This window comes from Drosophila biarmipes, chromosome 3L (genome assembly GCF_025231255.1).
Source record: "Drosophila biarmipes strain raj3 chromosome 3L, RU_DBia_V1.1, whole genome shotgun sequence".
Taxonomy (NCBI): domain Eukaryota; kingdom Metazoa; phylum Arthropoda; class Insecta; order Diptera; family Drosophilidae; genus Drosophila; species Drosophila biarmipes.
The window spans coordinates 20,199,800-20,215,146 of record NC_066613.1 but is presented as its reverse complement, the minus strand read 5'-3'; the positions used below and the strand labels follow the sequence as shown (position 1 = coordinate 20,215,146).

The 15,347-nt window shown below is 39.9% G+C and overlaps 1 protein-coding gene across 1 annotated transcript; it reads right to left on the bottom strand.

Annotated features, from left to right (window-relative positions):
* Positions 1–11,738: 11,738 nt before the first annotated feature.
* Positions 11,739–12,696, bottom strand: LOC108034763 (uncharacterized). Its single transcript, XM_017109711.3, has 2 exons — positions 12,357–12,696; positions 11,739–11,991 (listed from the first exon to the last, which is right to left on the bottom strand). The coding sequence occupies exons 1-2, from the start codon at positions 12,569–12,571 to the stop codon at positions 11,811–11,813; spliced, it is 396 nt and encodes a 131-aa protein (XP_016965200.1). The 5' UTR covers positions 12,572–12,696; the 3' UTR covers positions 11,739–11,810.
* Between the last annotated feature and the right edge of the window lie 2,651 nt (positions 12,697–15,347).

Here is a 15,347-nt window from a genome sequence, read left to right as displayed (position 1 = left end):
GAAATGCTTTAAAAATGTTCTGTTTGGTTGTATGCTTTCATTGCCTTCCGTTGAGCTTGTTTTCCCCGAGTGTATGTAAACAACGGTAGAGTACAATATTAAAAGACGCCTGTGTACGCCTGAGCCTCCATGGACCTCAACCTTCGCTCCGCCCGCCTCTTCCTCTTGCTCGCGCCCTCCTCGGTGCTTCTCATTTTGATGAGACCCGAAGATGGAGGTCCTCAGCTCGACTCATGCCGTCAGATGTTTGCTCGTGTAATGTTGCATACGTTATGGCGAGTAGCACACACATGCCCGTACACTCGTACCTCTTCAAACACACCCGCACACACTCTGGCATTATTAGAAAAAGGACGACGCATCCGCATCCGCATCCAATGGAGGAGAAAACAGCTAGCGATATGCGCAAAAAGTTTAACTTTCATATGTAAATTCCCTTTTATTACGAGTACAATATCCGAAAGAGATAGAGGGGCGCGCCTGATGGAGGAGTTTTGCTGCCGCTCGACATGATACACTCATAATCCGTTATGATCTGATACTGATACGGATGATGCCATCATAGTGACAGCCTGTGCCACCAGAGATTATTATAATTTAGTTACCAGCGCGCGGCCCCTGCGACGACACTTGTGCGCCATTCTTTATGCAAAATAGGCAAAAGCAAAGGCGGAAAGTGAAATCTGGCAGATTTTTCGTATGATTGGAGCAAGGCGTGTAAACAGCGATAGAGTAAACTTCATAAATGTCAAACAACGGAAGGCTTAAAATGCCCGAGCATTATGACATATAAGCGGCATCCCATCCATTCTATTTTTACACATAGGAAAAAGTGGTGGGCATTATCGTTTTTTACTTTCATAGTAATCCCATGTAAAAGTGTGTAAATGTATGTTTTATAAGCTGTTCATACGGTTGATTGAAATTTTAATATTCTCTGCAACGGCTTATAAATATATTCTCGCATAGACTACATTTATTTTAATATACCACCAGTATTTAGAGAAAAAATAAATCTTTTTTTCCACTGCATGGACATCCTTCTGCTTTCAAAATCCACTTTAATAAGTTAGCAGGAGCCGAGAGTTCAGTCGAGCTCATCAAAATGTAGCAGCGGCTCTTGAGCAACTTCCGTTTTTTGATCTGCTGATGGTTTGCTGAAAACGCTGGCAGAGTGCAATGGCTCTGAATAAACGCCGTCTGAATTATGCAACACGTTTAAGTGCCTGCATTCTTTGTAGACAAACACACACACGTGCTCCGAAACCCCTGAATCTTTTGTGCATTTTGTTTACTCTGCAGCAGAAGGTTCTTGGCTGGCTGGTTGGGTACTGCCAGTAGATGCCGATAAAACTGTTGACAGTCGCCAGATAAAACCGAAAATTTACAAGTAAATGATATTGTCTGGTAACCAGCTGCCCACTTTGTGGCTGATTGCACTTTGCCTCAGCCGTGGAGTGTCCTTGTCTGAGGGGAACACCTGTTTACGTCCCTGTCCTGCGATGCTTATAATGAGTTTTTCGCTGCAACTTTCCAGGTTATGCATAAATTATAGAAAAATATTGATGAATATAGTTTTTGCGCGAAAAGATTGCGTGGAAGGAAAATTTATGTACTGAAACGAGGGGAAACTAATGTAGTAGGAAGTGCAACAATTTAAAAAAAAAAATTCTAAATATAAAGGATATTAAAATATTATAACAGATTTTACCCTAACTTGAGAAGCAAAATTTATGGATTTTATGGATTTTTATAAAAATTACAAACTCCACATTATTAACCAAATACCAAGAATAAAACAAAAAACTCATAACAAAACCATTTGTATGAGATAAGAAAATTCCACTTCGTTAATAACCCTGAGAACATTTAATCAAATTTATTTTTACCAGAGCTTGAAAGCGAAGTGGAGTCTTTTTCATTTTCATAGATGTTCGTAAATCGTCCATTCACATGCTCTCAATATTGGTTGTCAGGCAATAACTTCAAATAGATATGACATAATAGATTTAGATAGAAAAGCTATTTTAAAATTTAGATCCATTCGAGAATCACAAATGAAATGAAAGCAATACCGATGGATGGGGACATAAAAGCCAATTTCACAGTATGCCAAGTGATTTATTGAGACAGAGAGCTCACCTCCTCTTTGGGTCCTCTATGCCCTTCGTTGTGCTATGCAGAGCGGCAGCTTTTATTTATCGCTAAACTAATAAATCTTGGCATAAAAATGGAAAATATTGTATACGCCATGTTGAGCCGAGTCCTGAATCGACGGCTAGGAAAGCAGAGACCAAAAACAAAACAAAAAATAGAGGCCATAGTCGTAGCAAAAACTCATAAGTGGCAGTGGTTAAAGCGGTGGCCACAAAAAACTTATCCCCACATATAAATTTCATATTAAATAATGGTTTAATGATTTTATTTGTTTATTTGTTTCCGGCATCCAAACAATTAACTCTAACGAACTGCAAACTACGCAACTACGCAAACGAAAACAATAATGATCGTAAAAAATTCACAGACATGCTGCGTGTCAAAGTACAATGGGTGAGTGCTGGCGATATTAATTTTTTAATGCCCTTGTCCTACAAAATTTTATTGGACTGGGGATGACTTCCTTTTCGGCGTTATTTCCCGCTCGTTTTCTTTATGGCCATGATGGAAATATATTTTATGAATTTTTACAGCTTCCGCGGCAATCACAAATCAGTTTTCTTACACTTATAATTTTATTTTGCATATTCCTGCTGCCTACTTTTCGGGGTCGTGCGTTGCGCTGCGAAGGCCTTCGAGTTTTAATTGCCAAAGCGTGGACAGGCAGGTTGTCGCCTTCGTCCTGCCACAGGACCTGTGTGGAAATCAGCTTGGGGAGCAGCACAAAATTTGGGTTTAATGGCATTGCGTGAGTTTAGGGCATTAGGGAAGAAATGCAGAGCAGAACAGAAAAGAGCAGATCGCACACGTAAGTAATGCTCTAAAATAATACTTATATTTATGTCTGCCTGTTTGTTCGACATTATTTTTTTTTTACACAACACAACACAAACACTATGGTACTTGTAATAACAATTAACAATTAACTTTTTATGGGGTCATGCATGTTGTTGGACATATAATAAATGTTTGTTAATGCCACCTATCGATTCTGTTATTTTTTATCCCCCGCCCAGCATGCTAATTATATAATTTACAGCCGCATATGGCCACCGTTAATATGACTGTTGTAAATATGAGGCATTAATGTAAATAAATGTGGCAGTCGGCAGTCGGCAGTGGGTGGCCACTGACTTAAATCAGTCGTAAGGCATAAGCTCGCATCTGCGAATCTGTATCTGAATGCGGTAAGTATGCTTCAACATACAATACATTCTTGTGGATTTTATTGCCAGTGCCCCAGTAATTCCCGCTCATGTGTGAGAGCGTGTGGCCTCCAGGGATGCTTCACTTTGCAGGCGTTATGATAATTGAGCCTGATTGACCTGAGTGCTCATGTGATGGAATCGTTAATCCGAAATGTTCTGTGATGAAAGTAGAAGAATTTTCAGGAATTTACCATATATCCTTGGATAACAATTTCTTTTAGATTACTCTTTATTTACTTAATGTACTTTAATGAGATACATATTTTTATATTTAATGTTTGCAATACCAAATATTTATAAAAAATAGATAAAATATAACTAATAAAATTGGTATTTAACCTTTTAATTACTTATAAAAATAATGTACTACAATTGGTATGCAAGATTTTAATTTATATTATTTTGAATAATAATAATCATAATCCAGTTCATAAGCAAAAACTTATGAAATGCATACCTTAAGCATCGTAATTTATAGCCATTCCTGAGTTGAAATTCAATCATTTAATTTCTAGAGTTTTTTGCGTTTTCAATTACATGCATGCATGATTGTTGCACATATCATACTCTGGTTATTTGTTTAAGCATTTCATAATTAAACCAAATTACACAAAATGTGGAGAATATTCCGTAAGCAATTAAGAGCTGCCCGGGAAATTCCTTAATTTAATGAAGACATTCTGGCACACCAACGGAACAAAAACAGATGGCCAGACTCGACCAGGAGACCATTTAAGCTTAACCACCTAATGAAAGACATCTGGCTGGTGACCACAAATGGCCCGGCCAGGCTCAAGATGCATTAACCAAAGATGTGCCGAGGCATTTCCATCTACAAGTGAGCGCCACGCGGCGTATGCGTAATGTTACACCCAGCAGTCGGCAGGCGAGAACTTCTGCCTTTTACCCTTTTGGCAGTGCGATGTGTCAAAAGACAGAACGAGAACCGCAGGTGCGGTGTTCCCTGCCCTCCGGCTTTGGTGTGTGTGAATGTTTTTACGGAGGCGGCGAATGTGTTTGGGGGCTCCGGCGCTTTTGCATACTGTAACTGTAGGAGTAACAACATGCACACGGGGGCAAACATTTTTGTAAACACAGTTTACAGTGCGGTTAACAAATATTCATGGCGCACACGGCGTATGAGTGTTGCCCTCGTGGCACTTGATAAAACGCAAACACTTTGGTCCTCGGGGAGGCGGTTCGCGGTGGAGAACAGCAAAAAGCCAACAGAGAGTTGGAGGGCAGCTGTGGGGGGAGGTGACCGGGTGATGAGACAAACAAAATATAAAGGAAAGCCCGAAACACTTCATTATACTTTCTAATTTCGCCTTTATCGCTGCTGCCTCTGCCATTGCCTCTTTCTGTCACACTTATGGACATTGTCAGGCGATGAAACTAAAAAATATTTTACCTGCATCGTTCTTTAATTAAAGGTGAGTAAATAACAAATACAAATTTGATAGATCTGGAAAAAATTATAGAATCCAAAAATTTTAGTTAAAGTAAATAAAATAAACAACATTTCAAAGTCTTTTTGTAGAATGGGCTTTGGTAGTTTGTGATTTACATTTAAAAGGAAACAAATATTTAAATAACATAAAAGCTAGCTGTTACGCAAAAAATTTGTTAAGTAATATGTATTTAGTAATAATAAGTAATAAACAAATTTTTAACAAATATAATTATAAAATTTCAATAGCTTGAAACCTAACCAAAAATATTTTTAAAGAACCCAAACCAAAACACAATTTTTGAAAATTAAATAGTAGATCATCGTTAACTGGATGGCTCAGCCAATTATCTTTATGATGACTGTCAACGACTATCAACTTTACGGATCTGCATACCTTGACCGAAAATCTCTGACCACTCTCCGAAAAGCCAGGCTACAGTGTCGACCGAAATTAATTGCTCAATTGTGACTGTTGTGAAGTTACTGAGAATCGTTAAACTTGCGTAAGCCGGGTAATGAGATATCCTTCCGATGCCATGAGCTGGACTCTTTTTGGCCGGATTAAACGCGAAAAGGACAGGGTTGAAATGCTTAAGCACGAGTGGAGCTTAACGCTTACAACACACACACACACACACACACATATGAACGGTGGCACACAAACACTGACGCACACACACAGTCAACGAAAGGCAGGACATTCAGGCAGACAGTGAAAAATATGACACCCTATTTCCGTTTCCCGTACGCTGACAATAATGGCAGACAATATGGCGCAGCTTACGCTCAAAAGTGATTGCCACACCAGCCGACAGCTAACCAAAGTTTCGTTGAATGTAAAAACAAAAAAGCCGCCTCGCACACATACACACAGACTTTCAGCGGCAGAAAAGCTGGCAAAAGATTATATGTCTGGGATTTTTGGGGTAATTTAAGCGGCTTTTTGCCAGGAACCAAAAAGAAAATCCCGAAAAAAATTATGTGTGTATATGTAAAGGCGGCAGCCGCCTAACCCTGTGCAAGTTTTAAATTAATTTTCATTAAATGTGGCGCACACGAAATTGTTTTAAAGTGATTATGGCCGTGGAAAATTATGCTTCTAATAGAGGAGCAAACGGGCGGGGATGAAAGTGGGGATTGGGGATTGGGAATTGCCGAGAGGATGGCGAGGCGCCTAAAAGCAGGCCACGGCTGTTGACAATGATGGCGCATTTAACGGTATTAGACGGGATATCGCTGTGTGCGTGAATGTGAGCCCGGAAAACTGGGGAAAACCCAGAGAGATGCAGAGAGAGAAAGAGAGCGGGAATATAGAGTGTCTCTGGTTTCCCCAATCAATATGCATTGCATTATTGTCATCCCTTTTTTAATAAATATCCTTTTAATTATGCATAAATTATAATTAACTACTCGCGGCAGCCACTACTGCCAGATCGGCGGCAGTCGAATCGCAGTCACTGCATAATAAATGCCTGGCGCACATAATTAGTGTTAATTATTGAATTAATGCACTCGCCCAGAGATACACTCGGCCATCCCTTTATCTCTGTTTTGCCGGCATATTTCAGTTTACTTTTTAAACTGCCCATTATTAAATATAGCAAATATAACGCACTCTCACATTTTACATGTGAATATGTTTTAATTATGCCCTTAAGTGATTTACATTGATATTTTTCAGCCAAGTGGAGCCCGGGAGTGTGCGTAAAAATGCCAAAGACTAATGAGCGGCACTTGAGGCTGAATGGCAGTGTGCTAAATGAATTGATTATTCATGTGAGCACTTCAGTTGCATTAATTATTTGTAGAAATTATAACATTTTGCTGTGAGCTCAAACAAATGGGAGTCATCTTTCTGGGGCTCTGTTTATTGGGATTTCAGCCAAGCATATCGATTATCATCTGACATAATGTGGTTTGTTCTGTTTGGGTTTTAAAGTAATTAAAATGACAAACATACCTGACGAAGCCAGTGGTTTCCATTTTTGATTTATAAAATGAAAAATTATCATTTTGTTCGATCAATTAATGAGCCCTGTTATCTTAAGCAAATTTTCATAAATTTCAAGGAATTTATTATATCAATTTAATTTATCACAAAAAACCATCTAATTATCTAAAACTCCTTGAAACATAACTTAGATTGATTTATATAAAACTAATGATTACAGCCGTGTGATCTAATAGCTGTCCCATTAATCTGCTGAAATATCGATTGAAAAATCAACAATTCCCATGCGGAGCTCCACAAATTCACCGATTATCCAGCCAGAATGCCAATTCCAATTTTATTTCTTTCGAAATTACCTGCAGCAGCAATATAATAACCCCGACCATTAGAAGACAAACAAGTTCCCGAGCACAGCAATTGCCGGCGAGTGTCTGTCGCTGTCTGGGCTTGTTTGTGTTGACTGCTGTCACCCTCGCACATCCCAGCAACCTTTCAACTTTATTTATTAAAAGTGCTTATTACTTTAACACTTGAGCGCGATTTAACACGATTTGCTCAAGTATTTTCGTACGACAACGAGGGCACATTCCGGCTTTCCCGTTCGCCAAAGAGCAAGCGAGTGTCAAGGTATGTCTCTGTCTGGGCCAACTGTCTGTCCGTCTGGCCGACTGTGTGTCCCCGCTCGAGTGTCCTGTGGCGGGTGCTCGTCCTCCCCGTTGGATCCTTGAGTATTTAGCTTACCTACCGAACACCGAAAGCAGTTTCATCTTTTTCATGTGCAGCGAGCAGCTCTGCCAAGATAGCAGCTTCATCATTTTTACTCTTTTTCCACAGGCACACTGAGAAAAAAGTGTATGTGGGCAGCCACTACAGATTTGAAATCACTTTTGAATTTGAGTTTCGGGCGTCTTAAGATATGCAATAATATGTTTTTAACTTGAAAGGCGGATAACCGTTTCGATGCATACTTTTCAGCGCATATAAAATCCTTTTAAAAGGGGTTTCAAAAACAAGTGATTTGAGTATAACCACCCTTCGTATTTATACCGAAAACTCCAAAGACATAGAAACACGATTTCAAATTATATCAAAGTTTATAACTAAACATAATAATACAATATAATGAAATTTAAATTAAATTAAATAACAAAAAAATCTTTAAAAATAGTAAATACGAGGTAACATTTATTTGTGGATTAAAATATATTATAAAAAAGCAATGATGCTTAAGAGTTAAGGATAAATAGAACTACAATGTGTATGACCAATTGGCATAATATTTTTCTCTGTGCACCGACAGTTGTCCTTGGTTGCTGGCTCGGTGTTTGAGGTGGGTCCTTGCTTGCTCTTCAACGCCTGACTGTTGGCTGTAGATCGACTTGACTGCCTTTAGCTTCAGCTCCAGCCCCTGCCACGCCTCTTTCCCGGGGTGCTATCATTGCCAGCATTTTGCTGGGGTTTGCCAGGGGTTTTTCTCGGGTTCTGGGGTTCTGGGGCCTGCCCCTAATATTGCCCTTGACTGCTGTCAACATGTTCAGCGTATTTGTTGTTCGAGGTGTTCGTTGTCGTTGTTGCCGTCGTTGTTGGTGTTGCTGTTGACTTTAAGTGTGTTGATTTCATACAATTAACTTTTTGTCTGTTTGTTTTGTGCGACTTCTGCTGGCGTTCGCTCTAATTTCCTGCTCCGCTTTCTGGGGGAAAGTCGGGAAAGTCACTGACATCGTTTGACAGCCACGTGAGCTTTAACAAGCTGGGGCAAAAACGGCATATCTGAATCTGACCGCAACGTGGCGTATACGCAACGTGGATTGTTTTTTTCTTTTATTTTTGTGGTGTTGCAGCCAAAGCAAGCTGGAAAATTTAATATTTATTTTTATGTTTTTGATTTAATTTTCCTCTTTTTCAACTTTACGCGAATGTGTGAGAGCGTGCTGGCTCAGCCACGGTCATGAGGTTTTTGCGTTGTTGCTGCTTTGGGGATTTATGAAATATTTAGTTTTTCTTGTTATTTTTACGGCACTGAGGTGATTTTTATTTTTATTCTCATCGCGGGACGCGCGTTAAGTTCCCGCTTTATATTTTTTTATTATTTCTCATTCTCATTTTACGATTGTGTGTGCGGCGCGAGTGACTGTGTGAAATGTCATTTGTTTTAATTTGCCCGACGTACGTGAAGCGGATTATTTTAATTTATTTTTCACCTATACACGTACTCACCTTTTACTCATTCATCGGACGCCACTAAAGTGGCGACGCCTTAAAATCTTCGCTCCAAGGTTGTATCAAAATTAGCATTTCGACCAGGCCCACAAATCTTTGCTAATTTATGGCACCTCCTTTATATATTTTGGGCCATAAAAAGCAGATATATAAACTTGCTGCTCGGTGATTAATGCGTCATAATTAGAATTGTTGGCCGGGTACATGCATAATTCCACGTGGCAACCCTATAAATCATGCCCCACTGAGTGTGTGTGCCGCAATCTAGCCGCCAAATTCGGTGTCTGTCTGTCAGAGACACTTAACTTTCGTGTTGGCAGGTTCATCGCCAAAGTGTCAGCACACACTGAGACATACACCCAAGCCCATAACCCCTAAGCCACACCCACCCACCTGTACCCTCTCAGCCAAAATAAATGCGTTATGCGTGCGCTTAAGTGCTCATTAATTTGGAATGTCAAACTATGTTGACTAACGCAAACGTTCCACGTTTAATCGCTTTGAAGAGGACCTCGTTGCGGTCTTGATGAGTTCCTGGCATGCTCTAAGCCGCATCCCTGTCAAATTGATTTAGAAGAGCCCCATAAAAGCGGCCCGGTCAACGCTTAGTCCCACGGACACAGAACCACACCCGAAAATTGGGGCAGACATCAGGTGGGGGATTTCAGGTAGCAAGGCATTTTCAATTGAGATATTTGCAAATGTTTCTGCTGCTCTTTAGCGCAGAGAAAGAAAGATTTTTCAAGTTATTCAACATTTTTTAAAAGATTAATTTTAAACATAAATTCAATTTTTCTAAAGTGGCTTTAAATTGATCAATGCAAACCACTACTTAAAAATTTGTGTTAATTTGTTAGCTTAAATGGAAAATATTAAAGCTATTTCACACAAATTTGTAATTAAAATGACTATGATAATAAATTCTTAGAGAATGTAAGCTCTCATCTGATATTTTCTCCAAGTGCTCCAGATTCCCAATCCGGCCATTGTTGCCCCGTGATCTGCCTGGAGACTGGAAAAAATCGAGTTGGCCTGAAAGAGATGCGGGCCGACTGGCCAAAATGCAACTGGAGGCTGCCGACGTGCCTTCCTTGCGGTCAGTTGTTGCACGTTGCAGGGTCAGAAGTCATTCAGCCTCTATTAGGCTGCTAATTGAAATACCAGGACGAGGAGGCAGCAGCCGGGCCAGGGGTCAACTGCTGCCGGAGTGCTCGAATTTCGATGGGCAAGGCAAAGCGAAAGATACGGAAAGTATAAACTAATTAAGAGTTGCAAGCTCAAGCTCGGCCACGGTAATTGCAAGTTAATTAATTAAATAGTGCAGTGATTGGAGACTGACCGATTGATTTGCACTTTTTACGGATTTGTTTGATGGAGTTCAAATGAAACGACACAGCAAGGAATTCTACGTTTTTCAGCTTTTAAGTAAAGTCTGTTTTGCAAATTGAAGTTAAAGCACAACAAGAACTGTAAGCCCTTCCGCTTACCCAATATGGATCACATCTTTGCCATCCCATCTGCATAATTATCTCACGTTTATGAGGCAAACCTTTGGCTTCGCTGTTTTATTTCCACGCTTCTGTTTACGTGCTATGCAGCTGGGATTCCATCATTAGGAATTAAGCAAAAGTCAGTGGCGGAAGCCGAGTACTTGTCAAGTGATGATGATGCCGGAGTTCTTTGCAAGGCCAAAAGTTTTTAGAGTATGCGGGTTATTTCGCAACTCCCCGACCCCGGCGACTCCATTCAACTTCGCTTCGCCTTTTTTGCTCTTCTTTTATATATATATATATATATTCATTCTTCTTCCTGCCGGTGCTGTTGCTACTACGAGTACTGCTACTGCCGCTGCATCCTTAAATATTTTCCCTTTAATTAAAATTTCAACAAGCCAGACTCCCGGGCGAAGGAGACAGGGATTGTGGGCGGAGCAGGAGATTGGGCGAGGGGCAGTACGGCAGACATGCCCGCATAAATTAACTTTTGCGTAGGTGACTGTGCGCACGGTTTGTATGGAGTTACCCGGGTCTTTGGAATACGGAATGCGAAATAGGGAGCGTGGTAAGCTGGGCGTAAGTGCCTTATCTTAATGCCCCGCCATATCTGGGGCCTAATGCATATAATAGGCCAGGCCTGCTATTTAAAGTCTAACAACCCTTTTTATATGCAAATTGTTGCGCCACACGTACACGCCCCAACGCCTACATCCGCCCCTTTGCCCACTTCTACCTCTTTTTTTTTGTGACTTTACCAAACCATCCATCCAGCCGGCAACTTGACATTTTTTTAGATACTCCACGGTGAGCCCCGTGGAGCCTGCACCCCCTTTTTAATTTCCCTCATTTAAACATTTTGTGAAAAGTCATACATACACTCGTACGGTTGGGTATGAAGAAGAGATGAACCTTCTAGTGGGCGGTATGCGTGAGCTTCGTTTCAACTTTTTACACGACTTCAGGTCGCCGGGTGTACGTGAGTGTGGGAAAAACGTTAAAATAATTTGCAATTTAAATAGTTTTAATTAACTTTCACTAATTTGCTGTCGCTCAACTTGCACAAGTTGGCAAACTAATTTTAAAGTGATTTATTATTTAAACAGCTTGATGATTGGCAGTGCCTCCCTCAAAAAAAAAGAACCAAACTGCCAAAGCCTAATTAGCTAAAGGTGGAAGGAATCACCCTTTTTCATCTTTGACAATGTAAAACTGGCGTAAGTAACCTATTGCCCTCGACCTAAACAGCAACTCGGTAAAAGGGTTAAAATTTATTAGCCACGATCAAATAAACAGCAAAAGGGATTTATAAATAAAACCGCTTGAACTTATGTTAGTATAATACATTCCTCGTAGGTCCACAGAAATGTTGACAGGCAGCCGCCCGATCCGTAGACAAAGTTGTGATTATAATTTCTGATCAGCTTAAGTCCCAACAAAAGCATCAGCAGGATTATAAGCAACAATACGCTGGAGGCCACCTCTTGACAGCCAAAACTTGTACAGAATCTGTAAAAAAATTAAAAGGTACGTATTTACGAAAAAATAAAACATGAAAATGGGCTAAAATTTTTAACCTGTTTAAAGAGAAAAGTTAGGATGTAGATTATTAGAGAATTTAACCACAAATTCAAAGAGGTATCCCACGTCAAAATCGGGATACAAAAACTGAAGTTATGGAATCTCAAAATCACGTTTTTGAGGTCCCATTGAAATTACGAAAGAATCGAACATGAAAATGGGCTAAAATTTTGACCCTCTTTAAAAGGAAAAAGTTGGATGCAGTTTATTAGAGAATTTGACTACAAGCTCGTCTAAATCGGGAAATAATAACTCAAGTTATGGGATCTAGAAGTGTAGATTTAACAACTTACCGATATTGGTCAACTATGGAATGCGAACTAGTTTTCTTGATGAGATCGACGCGGTGACGACTTCTGGCCCGCTGTATCGCCTGGCGGGCCCCATCGCCCACTTTACGGCGGTACCTGCCAAAGATCTCAGATACACTTTCCCGGGTACGTTCGACAATTATCTGAACAGATGTGGGATCCTTGAGGCTGCAACCGTCGCTAGATAGGGGAGGCATTTTCACTGGGGACTATAGATGTAGCCAGCTACCAAAACTGCATACGTATTACATATGTTACTTAAAGGTTAAAATTATATTATATTGTTAAATTTCCTTGACATATTTGTGACAAAGAATTCAAGACATATGTCGATAAAAGTTAATGCTACCTAAAATGTTAATTATTAATATTTTAGAAAATAAATGAAACGCAAGCTCTTTATTGAACCTGGAGAGGATGAAGCACTAAAAAGGAGCATAAGTAAATTATGATTATCTTTATAGGTCGCTGCTTGGGCAACTTAAGCCATTCAAAGTCTGAGCCGAATTAATAACATTATGCAAATTTTAAAAGAGCCCATAAATCAACGCATTGAATGCGCCATGAAATAAATGTGCGCCCAAAAGGCAAATAATGGCAGAGTCATTAGATAAATTTATTTCGAATTCCACACAAACAGTGGCAAATTGAAAAAAAGACAACGATGGCAGCCGCGGCGCGGGCTAAAAAAGCAGATAGGGGGAAATCGATAACAACGAGCAAATTGAAACCGAAAATTTACAGTAATCAGCATAATATAGAAAACCGCCATTAAAATCATTATGTACCAAGTTTAATGCCTATTTATGGCTGATTTCAATTTAAGTAGCAAACCAGCCTCCCCTTCAGCACGCCACCCTGGCAAACAAATCGGAATACACACAAAAATACCGAAAACCTGCTGGCGTTAATTTCCAATAAAAGCCGCTCTGCAAAAAGTAATTAACAACAAATTACGAAACCGTAGCAAACAAAACCGGGCTGAACAACCGCCGCAACCAACACACTTAAAGCTAATTAAATTTTACGCTGATTCCCCCCACACTGACGATCCATAACTGATTGTTGGCAATAACGACGACCGCAGCGAATCGAGAGCCACAACATCTGGCCCGAGTAGAGCCAAAATAATATTAAACATACTCGTTTCAAATAAAAATGATCAAAAAGTTGGGGCATTCATTTGAAAGAAAGCTCGTCGGCACGCTCAATGCAGTCAAATAAATTAAGCGCTGACCAGCAGCCAAACACAATTTGAAGCCACCTAATTGATTTGCCAATAAAGTTAAAAACACAGAAAAAGGCAGGAAGGACACGCCGCATGAAGGGCGAGGCGAGGCTCCATAGCCTGTAATTTGTAACCGGCCAACTGCAAGAGCCAAAGTAATTGACGCCCCACACACACACACACACACACACTCGGCCAGGCGAACCCATACATATGTACATTAATTACCACAAAGTAAAGGAGACCGAAAGGTGGAAGGACTCGGACGCTGGGCCAAAGCCAACGGGGCTATGACGACACCGACGGCTGGCCAAAAACCATTTGGGCCCGGCCAAGCGAAACTAATGTCCAGCCGCCGGTGGAAATGTCATTCGTGTGCAATTGTCGCCGCCGCTGTAATTTTCTTTGGCAATTCTTCTCTATTAAAGACAACGCATCTCGCTGAGATGGGATGTATCTCTCAGATAAATTTACGCAGACCAAAAAAAGGTTAATTATTTTCTTTGGGCAATTCACTTAAAGGCTTGGAAGTCAAATCATTCATTTGAAATTATTTAATGTATAAAAAGATGTTATTTAAAATGATTTAATATCTAAAAAAATATTATTATAATTTCTGGTTAACTTTTGTAAAAAGTATAAATTCCCACAAGATAAATATATATCAGTTTATCCAAAATTAGAGGCACAGAAAAATGTATTCAGGGTAATAAACCATTATAATACCCAATGTATAATTATAACTTTAACTTTAAAGAACTCCAACATTATTAAAACGTATTTCCAAATCTTTTGTTTCGAAGCTTTTGTGAAAAAGAAAATAGAGACCCTTCTCCAATGCTTTTCCGCAAAAATCATTTAATTCTAAAAGGGGCCGCAAAAAGGATGCACCACCATGGGGCAACCGCCAATGGTGCAATGCCGCGAAGTTGACCATCCAGCCATGTGAACGCGGTTGTGCCCCTCAGCGCGAATTGCAATCATATTAAAAGCAGAGCCCCAGTGCAAAACATTTGATGCCAGTGCAGAGCAGCGCGAACATGTGGCCCGTGGAATGCGGCATGCGGCAAGCGGCATGTGGCGCAAGGGGCGGAACCGAGAAATGGCTGCGATCCTCCGACCTCCGACCTAAACTAATCATGGCTACCCATCAACTGAGCGGTGGCCAAAGCGAGAAAAAAAGAGCCTCAGAAACCGTAACACTTTGGCCCGCCATTTGCATTTCCCCAGGAAAATGGTGCGGCATTGTGGGCAGACGGGCTCCAAGCGAAGGCTGCCAAATGCTAATTTCCTGGCTGAAAACTTTTTGGTCATTTGCTTTATTAACGGCAAAAGATGTAGAAAAAGGCAAGGCGTGCTTTAACCCATTTAAGGTAGGGAAGTGTGATCCAATTTGCGATTATATTTTTAAAATCTTGTTTAAGTCCTAATTTTTCAATTAATATAAACAATTAAAAAAAATGTGAGCTTACCATAAATTATAAATGTATTTTAAATTGTTTTCCCACTATTTTAAGGTAAGGTTTAAAAACCTAGGCGTGTGTGTAGTTTTAGGTTGTTTAATCCCAACGCTTAATATGTGGATAATTATAATAACATATTTAAAATAATGGGAATTATGTTGAAATACTTTAAAAGGTTTTTTTTAATGCAATAAATAAATTGTAAAATTTAATCATAACCACTTTTTTTGGAAATACCCTTGAGAGGGTTAATGAAAGCGTCCAGGTTTGAATTAAATCTCT

What these genes read in the sequence shown, in the direction of transcription:
- LOC108034763 (XM_017109711.3), bottom strand. Translation starts at nt 12,571, where the DNA reads ATGCCTCCCCTATCTAGCGACGGTTGCAGCCTCAAGGATCCCACATCT. An exon ending in TCCATAGTTGACCAATATCG is followed by an intron (nt 11,992 to 12,356) that starts GTAAGTTGTTAA and finishes ATTTTTTTACAG; the next exon opens with ATTCTGTACAAGTTTTGGCT.